This window comes from Pseudomyrmex gracilis, unplaced genomic scaffold, assembly GCF_002006095.1.
Source record: "Pseudomyrmex gracilis isolate BER0280 unplaced genomic scaffold, ASM200609v1 scaffold_177, whole genome shotgun sequence".
Lineage (NCBI taxonomy): Eukaryota > Metazoa > Arthropoda > Insecta > Hymenoptera > Formicidae > Pseudomyrmex > Pseudomyrmex gracilis.
In genome coordinates this window covers 172,312-195,365 of record NW_018020761.1, presented here as the reverse complement: position 1 = coordinate 195,365, position 23,054 = coordinate 172,312, and the positions used below count along the sequence as shown (strand labels likewise).

Genomic DNA, 23,054 nt, shown 5'->3' with positions numbered 1-23,054 from the left:
TTACTTTTTCATATTTTTGTAATCAAGTAAGTCGTGGACTTTATTACGAATATAATATCGCCTCCTTCTTACAAATGTACGGCGAGTTTCAATTTTTTTTACAATAATGTTTTCCATGAACGTTGCCTAAAAAATATTACAACATATATTTTTGATACTACATTGGATATATTTTGTATAAATATATTTTGTGAACTTTCTAACAATCTGTACACGATATGAATTATATTTTGTAATATTTAAAATCAAAGTAACAGTTTTAAATAAAAACAATGTACAAATACAAAACACGAACACTTTTATTCTTCTGTTTATACAAAAAACTTTTATAAAAAACATTTTACCGTGTGTACATCATATACGTCGAGTAGGTTTTCAAACAAACGTACTACAGCCTTAGTAACCTAAAACAATTGTGTGATTATACTACTGAACGTAATGACTTGTGAAACTGTATTAAACATGATAATCTTTAATTATGCTAAATTAAGAGTACATACAGTACTGTTATAATTGTAATACTCGCGTACGCATAAGTATTCATTAATAAGAGATATATTCTTTATTTATATATAGCTATATATTAAACTATTACTTTTTCACAACGTACCATTTCGATATCTTCATCTAAATATATGTGGTTAATACAAAAATTCACAATTGCAGGTAGACTGATTTTTCTTTTAAATAAAACACACATAACAGATAGTTAGTACAAAATCTTTCTTAGTATACTTAAAATCTTATACAATATGAAAAAACAATTTACTTAAAGTGAATAAATCTAACGACAAATTCGATTGGATACACTAATGCGCACTGAGTGCCAATCGAAGTTGTTGTAATATACATATATATAAAGTTGTAATATCATACTAAACTATATAAAAGTTTAAGTGTAATGTACAATACATGTACAAATAATATATAAATAGTATGAAAATAAATAAACAGTTCTCTATAAAAAAATTGTGGTTACCTTGGAAATCTGGCTTTTATTTTGCTTATTATAGTGTCCAATGAAGAAAAATCTCTCACATGTCTTGCCACAAGATCGAAAAGAATGGAAACAGAATCACTTTCTTGTATTGAATCATGTTCAAGTTCAGATCGCAAAGTTTCTATACTATAATACAGTTCACAACAAGATAAAAATTGAAAGAATTGTTCTTTTTTCTCTTGTAACACGTATATGTCCTGTATTGTTTTCCACTTTATATACGTAGTTATTATTTCTTTTATCACACCTTGGCAATATATCCATCTCTGCCAACTTGGCAACAATCTGCAAATAGTTACAAGAAAATATATAATTTTACTCACACATTATTACTCGAACGGTTTTACATACTTTTCTTATGATATCAAAATGAAGTATCGACATTCATGTCACATTTGGTATTACGGTTTTACTAATTGTAGAAACAAGGAGTTTTTGACGTTATAGTTAACCAAATTTATACACAAATATACGTACTTGTAATGTACAAATTGATATACTTTGTAGAAATAAATGTAATATTTACAGAATAATTCAGTTGCAACCTTGTTGTGTTTACAATATCACAATTTTCTATCAACTCAGGGTACAGTTACATTGTAGTACATATAATCAGTAGCAAAGTGTTATACAATATTACTTTGCTATTAGAAAAATAGATATACGTACTTGTTTTGTACAGGATTTTCGAAATGCCAGTTCAATATATCAGTAAGATGGTCTTTACATTTTACACCACCAAGAATACAAGTCCATTTTAGAACTTCGTGATATACTTGATTATCAACGCTATTCTCGGAAACATTTTTGTGTAATGTCTTTTCAAGAAAACTATATAATAATTCTAATATGGTATCCTTAAAAAACAATGGAAACTGTGTTAATATCTTTTGGTGAATCTATATTTTTTACATAAACTTAAAAGTTTTGTATTACAAAAGCAGAGTATGTTTGTTTTTGTAATCTATCCACTAGTTTGTTATAATATTGGTAATATGTGTACGTTTATAAATAAATGTAACTGTGTTTTGATTTTTCTTTTTACGAACTNATATGTACAATACATAATAATGTTTTGTTGTCAGATAATGAAAGACAAATGCAGAACGTATCGTAACGTATACATTGTATAGTACTATATTGATGTACTGATTTTTTCTTTTATTTAGTTGTTCTTGTAAACTTTGTAATTTTAAATTTTTCTTCGCGCACTATAGTACTATTTACCTTGATTTTTGCGCTTTCTAGAAACGGGAAAACTTTTGATACGTATTGAAGAGCAGTGAATATCGGATACCATGTTATGTACGAATTTTTTACGTAAAGTACATTGCTTGCAAGATTGAAAAATATGTCTATATTACTACTGTCTGCAACAGGATGTTCGTTATACTTTGTATTTTGTATTAAAAAATAAAAAGCATCATCAAGAATTTGNGCNAAAGNGGAGTCAGATAATTCAGATACATTCCAATATATNGATATTGGATTTTTCAAAAAAGAAGCAATATCTTTCCAAGATTTATAATCATAGTTGACGCGATATCCTGCAAGAAATAAATGTATAACAAAACCAATACAAAACCAAAAAATTAAAAAAAGAGTAAGAAGAATAGAAAAAAAAAGAAAAAGAACTACTAAAAAAGAAGAATAAGTGTAATACGGTGTTTCAAATTTTAAATGTAATATAAACTATACATAAGACACTACAGTTATAATTTCTTTATTTTATACTACCATTTTGCTCTGTGATTATAATAAAATCATCTTTAACGTGCCGAACATATATAGTATTTCTTTCTGGAGTTAAACACACATGATAACGTGTAGTATGCTTATTTCTTGATATTGTTACGTAAGTTACAGGTATCCACCACTTGTGTTGACACAGTTCCTTTTTAGTGACTGTTACACAGTCTATAACCTTTATTATCAAAAATTGTGTGTTATTGTGTGGTGTTACTTGTACCACAGGGTAACCATCTTGTGTTATCCAAGAATGTATCACATTTTTTATATTTATATTCATTAAAAGGCTATTGTTATATACGGCCGGCAGTACTACTAAAGTGTTCCATAAATTATCAAAAAATGACTGTTTATTGTATGTATTGTTTAACGTATTCCTACTAGTAACAACAAAAAGCATAAAAAAATAGTAGTGTTAATTTTACTGTTTATAGAAGGATATGTGATATTTTTTACACTTTACTTATTGTGCATTTTACGCTGTATTAAACATGTTTCAAGTACTGTAATATCAATTACTCACTTGGTAGAATATAATTTCATTGCTTCCTTAAAAATAGAGTTGTATAAAACAGTTTTGTTATGGAACAAAGTATTCATCATAGAAAATATATTGAAAGCTATAACATATTTCCAAAAATGTAAAAATTATAAATATCTAATTAAGTTATAAGAAAAAGAATATGGGTAATAATGTTGTCAAATGCATACAATAATAACTCTTTGCCTATACTTAATAATTCGGTGACATATTCGCGAATATTGTATTACTTATTCTCATTTTTTGTATATTTTTAAGAAGTATTATTAAAGTGAGATTATTTTTATTTGCAAGTATAGAAGCAAAAGCATACGTAGAAGTTTTAATTACTGATTTTTTAACTTTACCTTTTCCTTTCCACATTTTACTAAACGTTTTATTGTAAAGAAATACATTATCTTCTATTTGTATATCATATTCAATACACGCTTGCGTATATTCAAAAACTTCTCGTCGTGTCTGGATTACAATCGACTTCAGTAAAGTCTCAGTAGCAATCTACCAACAATTTGTATGATTACACATGTCAATTAGCACCGCCATTTATGTTTATGAAAAGTACTTTAATCTTTAATATTTGTCAAAAAAAAGGTATAATAACAACTTATCATCACTAACATTATTAAAAATTTTGTATAACAGAAACAATAACGAAAATTGAAATGTGACATTACAACTCTCTTAAAAACATAAAACACAATTCTTTGTTTTCATTCACTATGTAATACATTAGATTTATGTATATTATTTTGNAAGTGTAATACGGTGTTTCAAATTTTAAATGTAATATAAACTATACATAAGACACTACAGTTATAATTTCTTTATTTTATACTACCATTTTGCTCTGTGATTATAATAAAATCATCTTTAACGTGCCGAACATATATAGTATTTCTTTCTGGAGTTAAACACACATGATAACGTGTAGTATGCTTATTTCTTGATATTGTTACGTAAGTTACAGGTATCCACCACTTGTGTTGACACAGTTCCTTTTTAGTGACTGTTACACAGTCTATAACCTTTATTATCAAAAATTGTGTGTTATTGTGTGGTGTTACTTGTACCACAGGGTAACCATCTTGTGTTATCCAAGAATGTATCACATTTTTTATATTTATATTCATTAAAAGGCTATTGTTATATACGGCCGGCAGTACTACTAAAGTGTTCCATAAATTATCAAAAAATGACTGTTTATTGTATGTATTGTTTAACGTATTCCTACTAGTAACAACAAAAAGCATAAAAAAATAGTAGTGTTAATTTTACTGTTTATAGAAGGATATGTGATATTTTTTACACTTTACTTATTGTGCATTTTACGCTGTATTAAACATGTTTCAAGTACTGTAATATCAATTACTCACTTGGTAGAATATAATTTCATTGCTTCCTTAAAAATAGAGTTGTATAAAACAGTTTTGTTATGGAACAAAGTATTCATCATAGAAAATATATTGAAAGCTATAACATATTTCCAAAAATGTAAAAATTATAAATATCTAATTAAGTTATAAGAAAAAGAATATGGGTAATAATGTTGTCAAATGCATACAATAATAACTCTTTGCCTATACTTAATAATTCGGTGACATATTCGCGAATATTGTATTACTTATTCTCATTTTTTGTATATTTTTAAGAAGTATTATTAAAGTGAGATTATTTTTATTTGCAAGTATAGAAGCAAAAGCATACGTAGAAGTTTTAATTACTGATTTTTTAACTTTACCTTTTCCTTTCCACATTTTACTAAACGTTTTATTGTAAAGAAATACATTATCTTCTATTTGTATATCATATTCAATACACGCTTGCGTATATTCAAAAACTTCTCGTCGTGTCTGGATTACAATCGACTTCAGTAAAGTCTCAGTAGCAATCTACCAACAATTTGTATGATTACACATGTCAATTAGCACCGCCATTTATGTTTATGAAAAGTACTTTAATCTTTAATATTTGTCAAAAAAAAGGTATAATAACAACTTATCATCACTAACATTATTAAAAATTTTGTATAACAGAAACAATAACGAAAATTGAAATGTGACATTACAACTCTCTTAAAAACATAAAACACAATTCTTTGTTTTCATTCACTATGTAATACATTAGATTTATGTATATTATTTTGCATATATATAGTATTTTACACACACATACATTTGTGTATATGGAATAGTACCTTTTGTATAATGTATACTAATTGTCTTTCTAAGTAGAAATATAAAACGTATTCTTATAAATAGTTTTAGTTTGTAACCTTAAATTATTTTACAGTATTTTGTATATTAATATATATATTCATAAAATTATTTATTATTAGCAACTATTATACGTTACATAAAACTTCTTATTTTTACAATGCTAGAATGTCTTATTATTCTATATATATTTTACTATCAAAGTATATGTATGAAAGAAATTTCAAATGCAAGACTTACCTGATCGTTTAAATAAACTCCGTAAAATGACAAAAACCCTTCTATAAACCAAGAATCAGAGGTTTTTAATGTAAGTAACCATTCACTGAACATTTCTTGCATCACACTGCGCACAACCAAAAGTGCTACTTCTTTTTTTTTTATAATCGAATTTACCTCTCTATTGTATGCAATACTAACCTCTCTAAAAGTAATATTGTTGTTACAACAATTCTGTCGTTTCTATTATATGTATTATTGTTTTAAGTTAATTTTACCTGAAGAGTACAAGTGCAGTAGTTACTATAGTTTCGTAATTGTTGGAGTTTATTGGAAGTACTACATACTGCACGTATGAAACTGATGTGCTATTTTCTATCTTGTTTCTAATGAATGTTACAATATTGTTTATAAGAAATACTGCGTACAAAATGTCGTTTTTCACTTGGAATCTGCTTTGTATAGTACATGTATTTAACACGTGGACATGTTTAGTACACTCTGAAGGTACGATTGCTGTTGCTACCAAATGAGTGGATATTTTAGGTGTCATATGAAATAAAGAATAAAGTTGATCGTTTTGCACTATGTTTTCAAAAGGCATATGTGATAGAACTGTTTGATCGTGATCATGTCTAATTTGAATTGTAAATTTAGCCTTGGTTGTGGGATTTGTCCAATACGGAAATATCCAGTCAGCGGGTATACGCGGCAAAATCAAATATCTACATAATGAAAAAACGTAGATTGTATAACTACATTGGTATTTAAGTAATAACGTTTTATAGGTATTATTTTCTTATAAAACAAAAGACATACTTACTGCAGTATCGTGTACTTACTTGTCTTTTGTTTCTTTTTCAAAGATCATTGCACTTTTGTCTAAAATCCAGTTATACCTCACATTGATCCAGTATATTCCAGGTAGTATACTTATTATTTGTACATTTGTTGCTAGGGGTTTTTGATATTGTTTTATACGAATAATGTTAACGAATGAATTACTTGTTTCAGAAAATAGCACATATACTATCCATTGCAGTGAAGTATCATTAAAGACATTATCGACCGTACCATAGTAGAAATCGGTCATGTAACGTCCGAAATATAATCGTATATCTTGCAGTACACATGAAACGTTCAGTTTGACACGAGAATCAACAGTGAGAGAATTGTTTTGTACGTTTGCAGAAACATTTATACGATATTCTATTGGGTGGTAACACTGCGGTACTTGAGATAAATTCTCATCAGTTGAAGAAACAACTCCGGTTAGAAATAGTAAGCATAAAATTTCAAAGAATGTAAACATCTGCGTACTGTGAATCTATAAAATGTTTTTGGTTATTAAACAAGAATTACATACGCAAATACAAATGTAACAGACTAATTTAGTACGTATACATTAAATGTTTGTTTTTTCAGATATAAAGGTCAAGGATAAATGTGTATGACCGTTGAAGGATATGTTTCTCAGTAGGTTGCGATGTTTTTATATTTTTCAAGTACTCATACTTTCACATATTACTTGTCATAATTACGTTAGTTTTATCAATTTGACATATAGAAGGACAATTGAAAATTAGAAAGTAGAAACGTGGTCAACGTTTTTGAGAACAAGATAATAAATAATTCAAGAAACAAAATTATACTCGAGAAATTTGTCTCTATTTTTTGTGCGCGTGTTATTTAGATAATATGTTACACATTGCAAATTACGTCAACGTACAACTAAAACTTTTAATCGTAGTAATATTCATGTAATATTAATGTACAGAGTATAAATATGGACGAATAATAAGATTCGTATACACACACAACGATAAAACAGAGTAGATATTGATTTTTTATTTATAAAAAAGAAAAAATTGTTTCCATATTGTGTGTGTTTTAGCATATAATAAAAAACAGAAAGTATATTTGACGACATAAAAACTTACGTAACAAATAATACAATAGTTTTATAACTTACCATGGTTGAAATAATATATTTATCACTTACAATATAAATCTTGAACATTACTTTATACGCATTATCGCTCTAAGTTCAAAAACAAATTGCCTAAGAATATCTGCGATCATGCTTTGTCGAGAGATGATCGATAACTACAAGCCAGTCGTTTTCGTGAAATAATAAATACATATCACGATGTAAATGACCGTATTGGGGGAAACGACTTTACTTGAGTTATATTACGTATACATATGTATAGAAATATGAGATTTGAAATATGTATTTTTAATGTTCAATAGACAGTCAGTTAGAAACTGTTTTATCCGGAAAACAGTTTAGTTTATCTACGTTTTTCTAAAAGTTTATAGTTGAAATAATATAACAAAACTCTACCGATATTTTCAATAAACTGTTTTTAAATGTGCCGATGTTGCACTCGCAAAGATGTAAAAGATTTGTTGCAAGGAAAGTAATAACACAAGCGGAAGAAGTACTAATAATTGAAATCTTAAAATTAGTTAGTAAAAAAAAATCTATTTTCTTTTAGTTATTTTGCTTAGATTTCTTACTTCTGGTTTCACGCAAAGATATGCGATAAGTTGCGTAGGGTTACGCCCGATGCGAGCGTAATAATTTTCAGAAGACTTTCTGCAAGTAGTATGTTCTACGATTTGGCGACCTAAATATTTCACCAAAACAAAAGTAGTATCGGTATTATGCGTCAGTTTAGGATGCATTTACTATTTTTCTTTACTATTAGTGCGGTTTCTGTTTATAGAAACTGTCGCAATGTTTTTTCGAAGACAGATACGGTAGATGAAAAATTATTTCTCGCTTTGCTTTTACTACTGATGTAAATAAAGCTCGGTAGCATATTTATGGACACTACTGTACATTGATAAGATGATCTATATCGAGTTTCACGTTATTTTGTCACGATTTTTGAACAAGACAAGTTAACTGATTACTCAGTAAATTTGTTTTTCTTACTTATTTCTCGCGACAGTTTGCTAAAAATTAAGTTTTGATGTACAAATAAATTGTTTTGAAGGAAAATGTAAGATGTAGGGAAATATTTCTATAAGCTGCGTTCTGATATTTTCTGCCAATACTGAAATTTTATAGCACATGTGACGTAAAGTATAGCTTTTTAGTACTATAGAGAAGATAGCAGTAAATATTGAAACGCCGTCACAATTAATATACATTCTTTTTTTTTTATCTCATTGTTTGTCTGAGCCACAACTGACTTCAGTAAAGATTCAACATTAATGTACCAACAGGTTTCAAAATTGCACAAATATCTACCCAAACTTTTTAGCTATTATAATATAATGTAATTTTAGTAAGAGCAAACTTTATGACATCTTTTAGTAAGAAAATTTAGAGTAAAACAAGTTAATAAAATCACCGCAAATGATTAGTATGAAGTATTACAATCTTATGTATGTATAATGTGTATATTAAGTATATGTAAATACTGTCAAATTAATAATTTGCAACAAATTGTGTGCGATCACTATTTAATACGTACATAACTTGTTATTGTTCAATCGAAGCGCATTTGCGCCGTCCGGAAAACCACAGAAAAAAATCGCGTGCTATCGGAGCGCGTAGATGCTCTTTGAAAAGCTATTGATGTGCTTGCGGCAACAGAGTTCGTAGAGAATCTATCGGAGATTAATAGATAAGAAACGTCATCGGAGATTTTTTCGTTTGTCGAGCAAAGTCATTTCTGTTTATAAAACTTAGTCACGTGCTTACAAAAGTACACAAATATAATATTTACTCGAGAATGCGATCGGTTGAATGCGATCAGTTGCTTGAAAGCCGCGCGCTGAAATATATTCGAATACTAGACTAAGTCGCGTAAGTCGCGCACGAATTGCTAAAGTAATCACGGCTTCTTCTTCTCAGCGAGCAAGTTCAAATTCTGACCACAAAACTCTACGTAAATAAACGACAACTGATAGTCACGCGAAATTTTTGTCGTATAATATAGTCTATATCATTTACATTGTGTTATTTTCTTTTCAGAGTTACAACATTTTTTTACACATTGTTACATTCGTTTTCCACATCTCCCACAATCAAAGCTGATTGGAGGCCCTATTCAATTTTTTCTATCGCTAAACTTGACTTGAAAAGAACTGACCCCGAAAAAACTTGATATGTAAATTCGAACTCGAAAATTCTCGTTCACAGTTATCGCACTTAAGCCGCAAACCCAGTAAATTGGTCTCATTTATTCTATATCAGAAGTACTTTAGTTTACAAAACCAAATTAAATTTCAAAACAACAGAATAATAGTTTTATATACGTGACATTTTGCATTCTAAGGTAATGTTTACTAGTATTAAAATCTTTTTGTAAAGAAAGTATGACAGGATATCATTTCATAGCGTGTGCGCGTGTAAAGCAAACAAGATAAAATTATTCGGATTACAATCGTTTTTTTAGATCTTGTGAGACTTTATTGGTAAAGAAAATCTTTTTTTTTATTTTACTTAACGTATATGTAATAAAATTATTTTCTTTCTTTCAGTAATCACTTTGCTCTGGCTATTATTAATCAAAATAATAATATATGTTTAAGTCCTACATTGACTACGATTTTGATTGACATTAATGTTATTTCTTTAATTATGACGAACAGCGATGTTTACCAAAAAAGTTGCATTATTATGAACGTATGCTTTTAAGCACTAACCGATGAGTAGAAACATAAGAAAATATTCTGTTTGAGTGTAACATATTTTTACATACAGAAAGTCTGAGTATTTAAATAAAAATGTTTATAGGTATATTGCAAACAAATGTTTTTACATAAACGTTTTTGAAAACATTGCGCAATAAGACCTAAAGAATCGTCTAAAACTGACACAGTTCATTTTACAAATATTGTTTATATTATAAGAAATTCTGTTTTACATATCTTTTTTTAAACATATTAAATAAAAACCTGAATAAATTTTACTTAAATACATTATAATAAAAGTATCATTTGTTTGTTTTTACATACATACAAAACTATATTACAAGTAACATTATTTTATCATACATACATAAATTTGAATATACATTTGATTTTTCTATAACCGTTTTTTTTCACTTTATAGTTGTACATACCTGCATACTTGTTTTTATATAAGTTGTGCTTCGTATTCGTTTGTGCGCAATTATTCTAGTTAAATGTATACTTAATCGTTTTTGTGTAAAGACAAAAACTTATGGTATATTTTTAGTATTTCAATTTATAAAAAAATTCTATTTTTTTTATGAACAAGTTGCAATTATAACATAAATAAAAATCTCTAAAATATATTCTCGTAATCTAATAATACGTACACTATATTTAAAATAGACATTAACTATAATTTACACCAAATTTAATGTTATAAATAAAATCGAATTTTTTATATAACAGTATCCAAGTATAATAATAAGCGCATAAACATGTACGAATATTATTTTTTAGTTAAATAAAAAAATAGCACACAAACATTAAAAACCACTTACTTTTTCATATTTTTGTAATCAAATAAGTCGTGGACTTTATTACGAATGTTATCTCGCGTTCTACTTACAAAACTACGGCGAGAATCAACCTTATTTGCTATGATGTCGTTTATGAACAGTGCCTGAAAAAGATTACACCATATATTTTTGATACTACATTGGATATATTTTGTATAAAAAAAATTAAATATATTTTGTGAACTTTGTAACAATCTGTACACGATATGAATTATATTTTGTAAAATTAAAAATAAAAGTACCAGTTTTAAATAAAAATAATGTACAAATACAAAACAAAAACATTTTTATTCTTCTGTTTCTAAAAAAAACTTTTATAAAAAAACTTTACCAGGTGTTTAAAAAGCAGTACTACAGCCTTAGTAACCTAAAACAATCGTGTGATAATACTAGTGAACGTAATGACTTGTGAAACTGTATTAAACATGATCATCTTATATTACGCTAAATTAAGAGTACATACAGTACTGTTATAAGTGTAATACTCGCGTACTTATAAGTATTCATTAATAAGAAATGTATTTTTTATTTATATATACTTATATTAAACTATTACTTTTACTCAACGTACCTTTTCCATATCTTCATCTAAATATATGTGGTTAATACAAAAATTCACAATTGCAAGTAGACTGATGTTTCTTTTAAATAAAACACACATAACAGATAGTTAGTACAAAATCTTTTTTAGTATACTTAAACTCTTATACAATACAAAAAAACAATTTATATAAAGTGAATAAATCTAACGACAAATTCGATTGGATACACTAATGCGCACTGAGTGACAATCAAAGTTGTTCTAATATACATATATTTTGTAATATCATACTAAACTATATAAAAGTATAAGTGTAATGTACAGTACATGTACAAATAATATATATATAGTATAAAAATAAATAAACAGTTCTCTATACAAAAAAATTTGGTTACCTTGGAAATCTGTCTTTTATTTGGCTTATTATAGTGTCCAATGAAGAAAAATCTTTCACATGTCTTGCAACAAGATCGAAAAGAATAGTAACAGAATTACTTTCTTTTATCGAATCATGTTCAAGTTCTAATCGCAAAATTTCTATACCATGATGCAGTTTACAACAAGATAAATATTGAATAAATTGTTTTTTTTTCACATGTAACACGTACATGTTCTGTATTGTTTTCCACGTTATATAAGTTATAATTTGTTTTCTCGTACCGTGGCAATGTATCCATTTTTGCCAACCTGCCAACAATCTGCAAATATTTACAAGAAAATATATAATTATACTCACACAGTATTACTCGGACGGTTTTACATACTTTTCTTATGACATCAAAATGAAGTATCGACACTCATGTTACATTTGCTATTACGGTTTTTCTAACTGTAGAAACAAAGAGTTTTTGACGGTATATTTACCTAAGTTTATACACAATTATACGTACTTGTAATGTACAAATTGATATACTTCATAAAAATAAATGTAATTATATTTACAGAATAATTCAGTCGCGAACTTGTGTTATTACAATATCATAATTTTGTATCAACTCAGGTTACAGTTACATAATATTACATATAATCAGTAGCAAAGTGTTATACAATAGTTACTTTGCTATTAGAAAAATAGATACACGTACTTGTTTTGTACAGGATTTTCGAAATGCCACTTCAATATATCAGTAAGATGTTCTTTGCATTTTACACCACCAAGAATACATGTCCATTTTAGAACTTCGTGATATACTTGATTATCAACGCTATTCTCGGAAACATTTTTGTATGATGTATTTTCAAAAAAACTATTTAATATTTTTAATATTTTATCCTATAAAACAAAGTGTAAAAAGTAGTCAAAGATTTTATTTACTCTGTAACTTGTAAGTATACTCAAAAGTTTTTTCTGTACAACTCATTGAATTTAATTATTTATTGTACTTTGTTGCATATTTCAATATTCTTAAAATATGTACGTTTTTAACGACATAATTGTTCTATTTTTGCTTTGGACAAAATCATATACAGAGTGATTCAGAACAACTCTTTTTTCTCGAAAATACATCTTCTTGACTAAATTTTGAAACAACTTTTTGTGTGACAAAATTTTGTTTGAAGCTTACTTTTTGTCACAAGCTTACCTTTTGAGGTATTAATAAAAATATGTAACTAACTACGAGTCGGATACAAGAAGCAAACAGAAGTGGCGCAACTCACCATCAGTCGTGGACGATTACGTGTGGTGTTCGACGCGATCAGTTGATCGCTACAAACTGTTTGTGTATCTGTTTCTGTCTCTCTCTCTTTCTTTTTTTAACATTTAGTTATTTATTAATTTGTAATTTGTATCACTTAATTAGTGCATCACATGAATCATTGTCAATCACGGTAAGTTGCGCCGATACTGCCTATCTCTTGTATCCGACTCGTGGTAAGTTACCTATTTTTAGTAATAACTCAAAGAGTAAGCTTGAAATAAACTTTTGTCAAATTAAAAGTTGTTTTAGAATTTAGTCAAAAATATGTAGTTTCAAAGATAAAGGCTTGTTCTGAATCACTCTGTATACTTTAATGTATAATGTTTTTTTTGTTGTCAATTGATGAAAAAAAAACGTAAAAAAAACATAACGTAAAACCTGAATATTGTAACAGTAGTTCACTGAGTTTCTTTTATTTACTTTCTTTTTAAGACTTTTCGAAGTTGGTTTTTGACTGCACTATAGTAATATTTACCTTGATTTTTGCGCTTTCTTTAAACGGAAATATCTTTGATACGTATTGAAGAGCAGTAAACAATGGATACCATGTTATGTAGGAATTTTCCACGTACATTACATTGCTTGAAAATTCTAAAAACATGTTTATATTACTATCTCCTGCAACTGGATGTTCGTTGTACTTTGTATTTTGAATTAAAAAATAAAAAGCATCGTCGAGAAGTTGGGCTAAAGTGGAGTCAGATAACTCAGATAAATCATTCCAATATATAGATTTTGAAATTGTCAGAAAAGAAGCAATATTTTTCCAAGATTTATAATCATAGTTGACGCGATATCCTACAACGAATAAATGTATACAAAAATACAAACAAAACTACAAACTTGAAAAAACAGAAAGCGTAAAAGGAACAAAAAGAAAGATAATAAAGAAAAGAGTAAATGTATTACGATGTCAAAAATAGTTAATGTAATACATTCGAATCTCGATAACTTAAATTTCAAGCCAAGAGCTCAAATCTTCGCGTTTTAGAGATTTCAACTTATCGAATGTTTCTTTTTCTTTTTGCGAAGCGGAGAAAAATGAACACAAATTCGATTTATACAGATTTTCGAGTTATAGAAGTTTGAGTTATCGAGATTTGACTGTACAATAAATATATAAGACACTACAGTCATAAATTCTTTCTACTACTACTGTGCGCCGTAATCATGATAAAATCATCTTCTTTAATATACGGAACAAAGATACTTTTCCCGCCTGGTTTTAAATACACATAATTAATACTAGACACATTCCTCGATATTTTTACATAGGTTACAGGTATCCACCACTTGTGTTCACACAATTCCTCTTGATTGATTGCGATACAATCTATAACCTTTATTGTCAGAGACTGTGTGTCATTGTCCCGTGTTACTTGTACTACAGGATAACCATCTTGTGTTAGCCAAGATTTTATCACATTTTTTATATTTATATTCTTTAAACGAATGTTTTTAGTAACGGCCGGCTCAACACTTAAATTGTTCCATAAATTATCAAAAATAGACTGTTCATTATATGTATCGCTAAACGTATTCCTAGAATGTAACAACAAATTGCATAACAAAAAAACATATTGGTGTTAATTTTATCTTTTAAACAAAGATATGTACTACTTTTACACTTTACTTATAATGCAGCTTACGCTGTATTAAACATGTTTCAAGTACTGTAATATCAATTACTCACTTGGTAGAATATAATTTCATCGCTTCCTCAAAAATGGAGTTGTATAGAACAGTTTTGTTGTGGAAGAAGGTATTTATCATTGAGAATATATTGAAAGCTATAACATATTTCCAATAATGTAAAAGTTATAAATATCTACTTAAGGTATAAGAAAAAGAATATGGTTAGTAATGTTGTCAAATGCATGACACAATAACTGGTTGACTATACTTAATAACTTCGTGACATTTTCGCGAATATTATATTACTTATTCTCATTGTTTGTATATTTTTAAGAAGTATTTTTAAAGTGAGATTATTTTTATTTGCAAGTATAGAAGCAAAAGCATTCTTATAAGTTTTACATACTGATTTTTTACTTTTACCTTTTTCTTTCCACATTTTACTAAACGTTATATTGTAAAGAAATAAATTATCTTCTCTTTGTATATCATATTCGATACATGCTTGCGTATATTCAAAAACTTCTCGTCGTGTCTGGATTACAATCGACTTCAGTAAAGGTTCAGTAGCAATCTACCAACAATTTGTATGATTACACATGTCAATTAGCACCGCCATTTATGTTTATAAAAAGTACTACAGTACTATAATCTTTAATATTTGTCAATAAAAAAGTTATAGTAACACCTTATCATTACTAACATTATTAAAAATTTTGTATAACAGAAACAATAACTAAAACCGAAATGTGACATCACAACTCTCTCAAAAACGTAAAACACACTTCTTTGGTTTAGTTCACTATCTAATACATTAAATTTATGTATATCATTTTGCATATATATAGTATTTTACATACACATACATTCGTGTATACACCGAAAAAATTGTATTCTCGTTTTGAGGATATCCCACTTACTTTAAGTATATTTTATACTAAAATAGGCGCCAAGAAAAGTTTCAGATTTTAAGAGGAAAAACCTCTAAATAGTAATATTGATAAGAATATATACTGATTAAAGTATAAACAGCCTCTATAGAAAAACATATATATCTCACTATCGAAAAAGACTATATTCTTAAATTATAAGAATATATTCTTAAATAAAGAATTATATTCTTAATTTCAGAAGAATATCATCTAAAATCTTTAAAAAGATTTTTTAAGTATAAAATTTTCTACTTACGAGAATATAATTTTTTCAGTGTATGTAATAATAACTTTTGTATAATGTTTATACTAAGTATCTTTCTAAGTAGAAATATAAAACGTACTTTTATAAATAGTTTTCGTTTGTAAACTTAGATTTTTCAGTATTTTGTATATAAATATATATATTCATAAAAGTATTTATTATTAGCAAATATTATTAGTTACATAAAACTTCTTCTTTTTACAATGCTAGAATGTCTTATTATTCTATACTCGTATATATTTTACTATCATGTATGAAATAAATTTCAAATGCAAAACTTACCTGATCGTTTAAATAAACTCCGTAAAATGACAAAAACCCTTCTATAAACCAAGAATCAGAGTTTTTTAATGTAAGTAACCATTCACTGAACACTTCTTGCATCACACCGCGCACAACCAAAAGTGCTACTTCTTTTTTTTTTATAATCGAATTTACCTTTCTATTGTATGCAATACTAACCTCTCTAAAAGTACTATTGTTGTTACAACAATTCTGTCGTTTCCATTATATGTATTATTGTTTTAAGTTAATTTTACCTGAAGAGTACAAGTGCAGTAGTTACTATAGTTTCGTAATTGTTGGAGTTTATTGGAAGTACTATATACTGCACGTGTGAAAGTGATGTGCTATTTTCTATCTTGTTTTTAATAAATGTTACAATATTGTTTATAAGAAATACTGCGTACAAAATGTCGTTTTTCACTTGGAATCTGCTTTGTATAGTACATGTATTTAACACGTGGACATGTGTAGTACACTCCGAAGGTACGATTGCTGTTGCTATCAATTGAGTGGATATTTTAGGTGTCATACGAAATAAAGTATAAAGGTGATCGTATTGCACTATTTTTTCAACAGGCATATTTGATAGAACTGTTTGAGCGTGATCGTGTTTAATTTGAATTGTAAATTTAGCCTTGGTTGTGGGATTTGTCCAATACGGAAATATCCAGTCAGCGGGTATACGTGGCAAAATCAAATATCTACAAAATGAAAAAACGTAGATTGTATAACTACATTGGTATTTAAGTAATACCGTTTTATAGGTATTATTTTCTTATAAAACAAAAGACATACTTGCTGCAGTATCGTGTACTTACTTGTCTTTTGTTTCTTTTTCAAAGATCATTGCACTTTTGTCTAAAATCCAATTATACCTCACATTTATCCAGTATATTCCAGGTAGTATACTTATTATTCGTACATTTGTTGCAGGGGGTTTCCGATATTGTTTTATACGAATAATGTTAACGAATGAATTACTTGTTTCAGAAAATAGCACATATACTATCCATTCCAGTGAAGTATCATTAAAGACATTCTCGACCGTACCATAGTAGAAATCGGTCAAATAACGTCCGAAATATAATCGTATATCTTGCAGTACACATGAAACGTTCAGTTTGACACGAGAATCAACAGTGAGAGAATTGTTTTGTACGTTTGCAGAAATATTTATACGATATTCTATCGGATGGTAACACTGCGGTACTTGAGATAAATTCGCATCAGTTGATGAAGCAATTTCGGTTAGAAATAGGAAGCATGTAATTCCAAAGAATGTAAGCATATGCGTACTTTGAATCTGTAAAATGTATTTGTTTATTAAACAAACATTACATACGCAAATAAAAACGCAACACACACATTTAATATGCACAGAATAAATGATTGCTTTTTCAGATATACAGTCAAATTTCTCACAACGTATACAGTCGCGACAAGTCTCTCAAAACGTATACTTCCCATATTTCCTCACTCTTTATTTCGCGCATTTGCAAAGACTTACTTATTATACATTCATCTCGCGCTAGCGCAGTTTCGCTTGTAATCATACTTAGTGGTGAGAAAACCGATGAAGGAGAAAGTTTAAAAGTTTTGAGAGTGGATTTGTATACATTTTGGGAGTATACGTTTTGGTAGGTTCGACTGTAAATATGAAGAACAAATGTGTATGATTGTTATAGTGTATGGTTATCACTAGATAGCACTGTTGTTTTATATTTCTCATGTACGGATAGACATACTTTCACATATTAGGTGTCATGAATACGGTGTTTTTATGAACTTGACATGTAGAAAAAGAATTGAAGATTAAAAATTAGAAATTCTGGTGAACATTTTTAACAAGATAGTAGATATTTTAAGGAAAAAAATCATACTCGAAAAGTTTTTCTCCAATTTTCGAGCGCGTTTTAATTATTTAATATGTCACACATTGTAATTACGTCAATGTACAATTACAATTGTAGATCGTAATAATATTTATGTAATATTAATCTATGGAGCATTAACGAGTAGTAAGACTTGCACACTATTGATAAAATTAAGTAGATATGAATTTTTAACTAAATGAATAATAAGAATATATTTGGTCATGAGAGCCGATCGCAGGGTGTTTTGCGGAAATTATACGTGTATATATATATATATATATACGTGTTCACGTGTAAATTTTTAACACGTGAAATTCGAATTGTAATAACAATTCTAAAATTCATATAGGATGCTATATATTTGCATCTCGTATATGAGAGATCCCAAATACCCCCCCATTTGAAATTAAATTTATATTGCGAAAAAAACTCCTCGGCCAGGAGTCGAACCTGGAATCTCCGGNTTTCCGGGCCGTCGCCTTCCCTGTTAGGCCACCAAGGCACTTGGAGTTTGTCTCGCAATATTCTATACATCTATTGAAGATGTTCTGATACTGTAATACCGCCTATANTGACAGCGTTAATTTAACAATTAGTAGTAAACTGAGAATTTTTCTCGGGCTCTAAAAGTCTTTAACTAAATGAATAATAAGAATATATTTGGTCATGAGAGCCGATCGCAGGGTGTTTTGCGGAAATTATACGTGTATATATATATATATATACGTGTTCACGTGTAAATTTTTAACACGTGAAATTCGAATTGTAATAACAATTCTAAAATTCATATAGGATGCTATATATTTGCATCTCGTATATGAGAGATCCCAGCCTGTTCGAGAGATGATCGATAACTACAAGACAGTCGTTTTCGTGAAATAATAAATACATATCACAATGTAAACGTCTGTATTGAAGGAACCGACCTTCCTTAAGTTATATTACGTATACATATATATAGAAATATGAGTTTCAAAATATGTATTTTCAATGTTCAAAAGACATTCATATACATACTGCTTTCTTCAGAAAACATTTCAATACATATATGTTTTTCTGGAAAGATACAAGTGAAAGACTATACCAAAAATCTAACAAAATTCTCAAAAACTTATTTTTAAATGTGCCAATGTTGTGCACGGGAATATGTAAAAAACTTGTTGCGCAGGAAATTAGTAATAAAGGCGGAAGAAATACAAGTACACTCGAAACACATTAAGCGCAGTATCAGTTTCTGAGGACTGAGAGTGAACCTTTCGGTTAGACAGCGTCAGGCTCTGGGGTCTGCTAGGGAACTTTCTGCCATTTTCATACTTTGTAACCGAATACTCAGCGAATTGTCACCGCCGCGTCGTCACGCCGCTTGAACGGAAAACACAGCAAACTCGGCTCTTAACGTTAAAATATTTATTGAAAAATATTTATTGGAGAATATAGTTTTTGTAACTATTACGTATAGATTTTATACTTTTTGTTTCACGCAGAGACATGCCAGAACTTGCGTAGAATCACGCTTGACTCGAGCGTGGTGTTTTTCAGAAGACTTTCTGCAAGTAGTATGTTCTACAACATTGTCGATCCGGATATTTCATCAAAACAAAAGTGGTATAATTAGTATGTGTCGGTCGAAAATGCATTTAATGTTTTTCTTCACACTAGTGCGGTTTCTGTTAATAAAAACTGTCGCAACTATTTTTTAAAGGCAGATAACGAAAAGAAAAAATTTTTTTTTTGTTTTGCTTTTACTACTTATGTAAATAAAGCTCAATAGCATATTTATGGACACTCCTGTACATTGATAAGATGATCTATATCGAGTTTCACGTTATTTTGTCACGATCTTTGAACAAGACAAGTTAACTGATACTCAGTAAATTGAATGTTTTTATTTATTTCTCGCCACAGTTCCGTAACAAGTGAGTTTTGATGTATCATTAAATTGTTTTGAAAAAAACAAATGTAATATGTAAAAAATGCTTCTTTAAACAGCGTTCTGATATTCACTGCCAGTTCTAAAAATTTATACCACATGTAACGTAAAGTATAGCTTTTTAGTACTATACGCACGTATTCTCAAAATAATCACGGTTTCTTCTGAGCGATTGAGTGCAGACGCTGAAAACTTTAAACCTCTTCGTAAGAATGACATCTAATAAACACGCAAAACTTTCGTCATATAGTTTCTTTTACATTAGGAATACTTTATTTTACATAATCAAACCAAAGTACAAAACAGCAAATTAGTAGAAACAATTGTCAAAAACTGACAAATTTTATTTTACAAATACTGTTTTTATTATAAGTAATTCTATATTACATATGTTTTTTTACCTATATTAAATAAAACACATAATACCTTTTTTTAAAATACATTATAATAAAATTATCATTTGGTTGTTTTTAAATACATACAAAAATAAATTACACGTAACATTATTTTATCATACATACATAACTTTGATATAAATTTGCTTTTTCTATACCGTTTTTTTTCCACTTCATAGTTGTACATACCTGCATACTTGTTTTTATATAACGTGTGCTTTGTATTCGTTTGTGCGCAATTCATTCTAGTTAAATGTATACTTAATCGCTTTTGTGTGAAGATGATAGACAAAAACTTATGGTATATTTTTAGTATTTCAATTTATAAAAAAATTCTATTTTTTTTATGAACAAGTTGCAATTATAACATAAATAAAAATCTCTAAAATATATTTCCGTAATCTAATAATACGTAAAATATATTTGAAATAGACATTAACTATAATTTACAACAAATTTAAAGTTATAAATAAAATCGAATTTTTTATATAACAGTATCCAATTCTTATAATTAGCGTTGAACATGTACAAATAGTCTTTTTTAGTTAAATAAAAAAATAGCACACAAACATTAAAAACCACTTACTTTTTCATATTTTTGTAATCAAATAAGTCGTGGACTTTATTACGAATGTTATCTCGTGTTCTACTTACAAACCTACGGCGAGAATCAACCTTTTTTGCTATGATGTCGTTTATGAACAGTGCCTGAAAAAGATTACACCATATATATTTTTGATACTACATTGGATATATTTTGTATAAATATATTTTGTGAACTTTGTAACAATCTGTACACGAAATGAATTATATTTTGTATTATTTAAAATCAAAGTAACAGTTTTAAATAAAAATAATGTACAAAACAAAAACATTTTTATTCTTCTGTTTATAAAAAAAACTTTTATAAAAAAACTTTTACCATGTGTACATCATATACGCCGACCAGGTATTTTAAAAGCAGTACTACAGCCTTAGTAACCTAAAACCACAGTGTGATAATAATACTGAATGTAATAATATGTAAACCATTTATTATTATACATGATATTCTTTTATTATACTAAGTTTTATTATACTATATCAATTAGTAATATAATTAAAATACATTTAATTAAAATACGTGCGTGCATATAATAAAGTGTCCATAAAAAAGAGATATATTTTTTATTTACTGAGATATATTGAACAAAACATTATTAAATGAAATCTTATTTCAATACACACAACATACCTTTTCAATATCATCATCTAAATATACGTGATTAATACTAAAATTAACAACTGCAAGGAGACTCATCTTTCTTTTAAATGAAACACATAGAACAAATAATTGACACAAAATCTCTCTTAGTATATACAATATATAAAATCAATTTATATAAAATGAATAAATTACATATATAAATAATACATATAATAATATAATCTACGTAAAAATATAAGTATCATGTAGAATACATACACATGCAATATATTAGATAGTAGTAACCTAAATAAACATGTTTTTATAAAAAAATGTGTTTACCTTGGAAATCTATTTTGTATTTTGCTTAGTATAGTGTTCAGTGAAAAAAAATCCTTTACATGTCTTGCAACAGTATCGAAAAGAATGGAAACAGAATCACTTTCTTTAACTAAATTACGTCTTACAAGTAGTTCCACACGCAAAGTTTCTATAGTATAATGCAGGTCACGACAAAATAAACCTTGCACGTATTGATCTTTTTTCTCTTGTAACATGTACATGTCCTGTATTATTTTCCACTTCACATCCATCAGTATTTCTTTTATCACACCTTGGCAATATATCCATTTCTGCCAACTTGGCAACAATCTGCAAATATTTACAAGAAAATATACAATTTTACTCACACATTATTACTCGAACGGTTTTATATACTTTTCTTATGATATCGAAATAATGTTTCAACTTTAAAGTCACATTTGCTATTACGGTTTTTATAAGCGTAGAAACAAGGAGTTATTGACGATATATTTAAACAAATTGATACACAATTATTCGTGCTTGTACTGTACACATTTATATATTTTATAGAAATAAAAGTAATTATATTTACAGAATAATTCAGTCGCGAACTTGTTGTGTTATTACAATATCATAAGTTTGTATCAAGACTCAGGTTACAGTTACATAATATTATGTATAATCAGTAGTGTTAGAAAACTCACTTTGCTATTAAAGAAATAAATAAACGTACTTGTTTTGTACAGGATTTTTGAAATGCCAGTTCAATATATCAGTGAGATGTTCTTTGCACT

At 27.9% G+C, this 23,054-nt stretch overlaps 3 protein-coding genes across 4 annotated transcripts in view; all 3 read right to left on the bottom strand.

Annotated features, from left to right (window-relative positions):
* Positions 1 to 1,821, bottom strand: LOC109857891 (the record flags this gene model as incomplete). The annotated part of the gene is made up of 5 exons (XM_020434660.1): positions 1 to 126; positions 345 to 404; positions 611 to 680; positions 980 to 1,285; positions 1,670 to 1,821. Coding segments are annotated over 5 exons (714 nt in total), but the record flags the coding sequence as incomplete, so codon positions are not given.
* Positions 1,822 to 4,231: 2,410 nt separating this feature from the next.
* On the bottom strand, positions 4,232 to 7,772 carry LOC109857889 (aminopeptidase M1-D-like). The gene is made up of 7 exons (XM_020434659.1): positions 7,695 to 7,772; positions 6,565 to 7,049; positions 6,001 to 6,447; positions 5,744 to 5,927; positions 5,029 to 5,179; positions 4,664 to 4,760; positions 4,232 to 4,315 (listed from the first exon to the last, which is right to left on the bottom strand). The coding sequence occupies exons 1-7, from the start codon at positions 7,740 to 7,742 to the stop codon at positions 4,309 to 4,311; spliced, it is 1,419 nt and encodes a 472-aa protein (XP_020290248.1). The 5' UTR covers positions 7,743 to 7,772; the 3' UTR covers positions 4,232 to 4,308.
* Positions 7,773 to 21,293: 13,521 nt separating this feature from the next.
* Positions 21,294 to 23,054, bottom strand: part of LOC109857896 (aminopeptidase N-like) — a 27,762-nt gene continuing 26,001 nt past the window's right edge. For both annotated transcript variants that reach the window (XM_020434666.1, XM_020434668.1), the window contains exons 10-14: positions 22,994 to 23,054; positions 22,300 to 22,608; positions 22,006 to 22,075; positions 21,694 to 21,753; positions 21,294 to 21,479 (exon numbers count right to left, since the gene is read on the bottom strand). In XM_020434666.1, coding sequence (XP_020290255.1) covers positions 21,354 to 21,479; positions 21,694 to 21,753; positions 22,006 to 22,075; positions 22,300 to 22,608; positions 22,994 to 23,054 — 626 coding nt within the window. In that variant the 3' untranslated portion in view covers positions 21,294 to 21,353. The remainder of the gene's footprint in view (positions 21,480 to 21,693; positions 21,754 to 22,005; positions 22,076 to 22,299; positions 22,609 to 22,993) is intronic.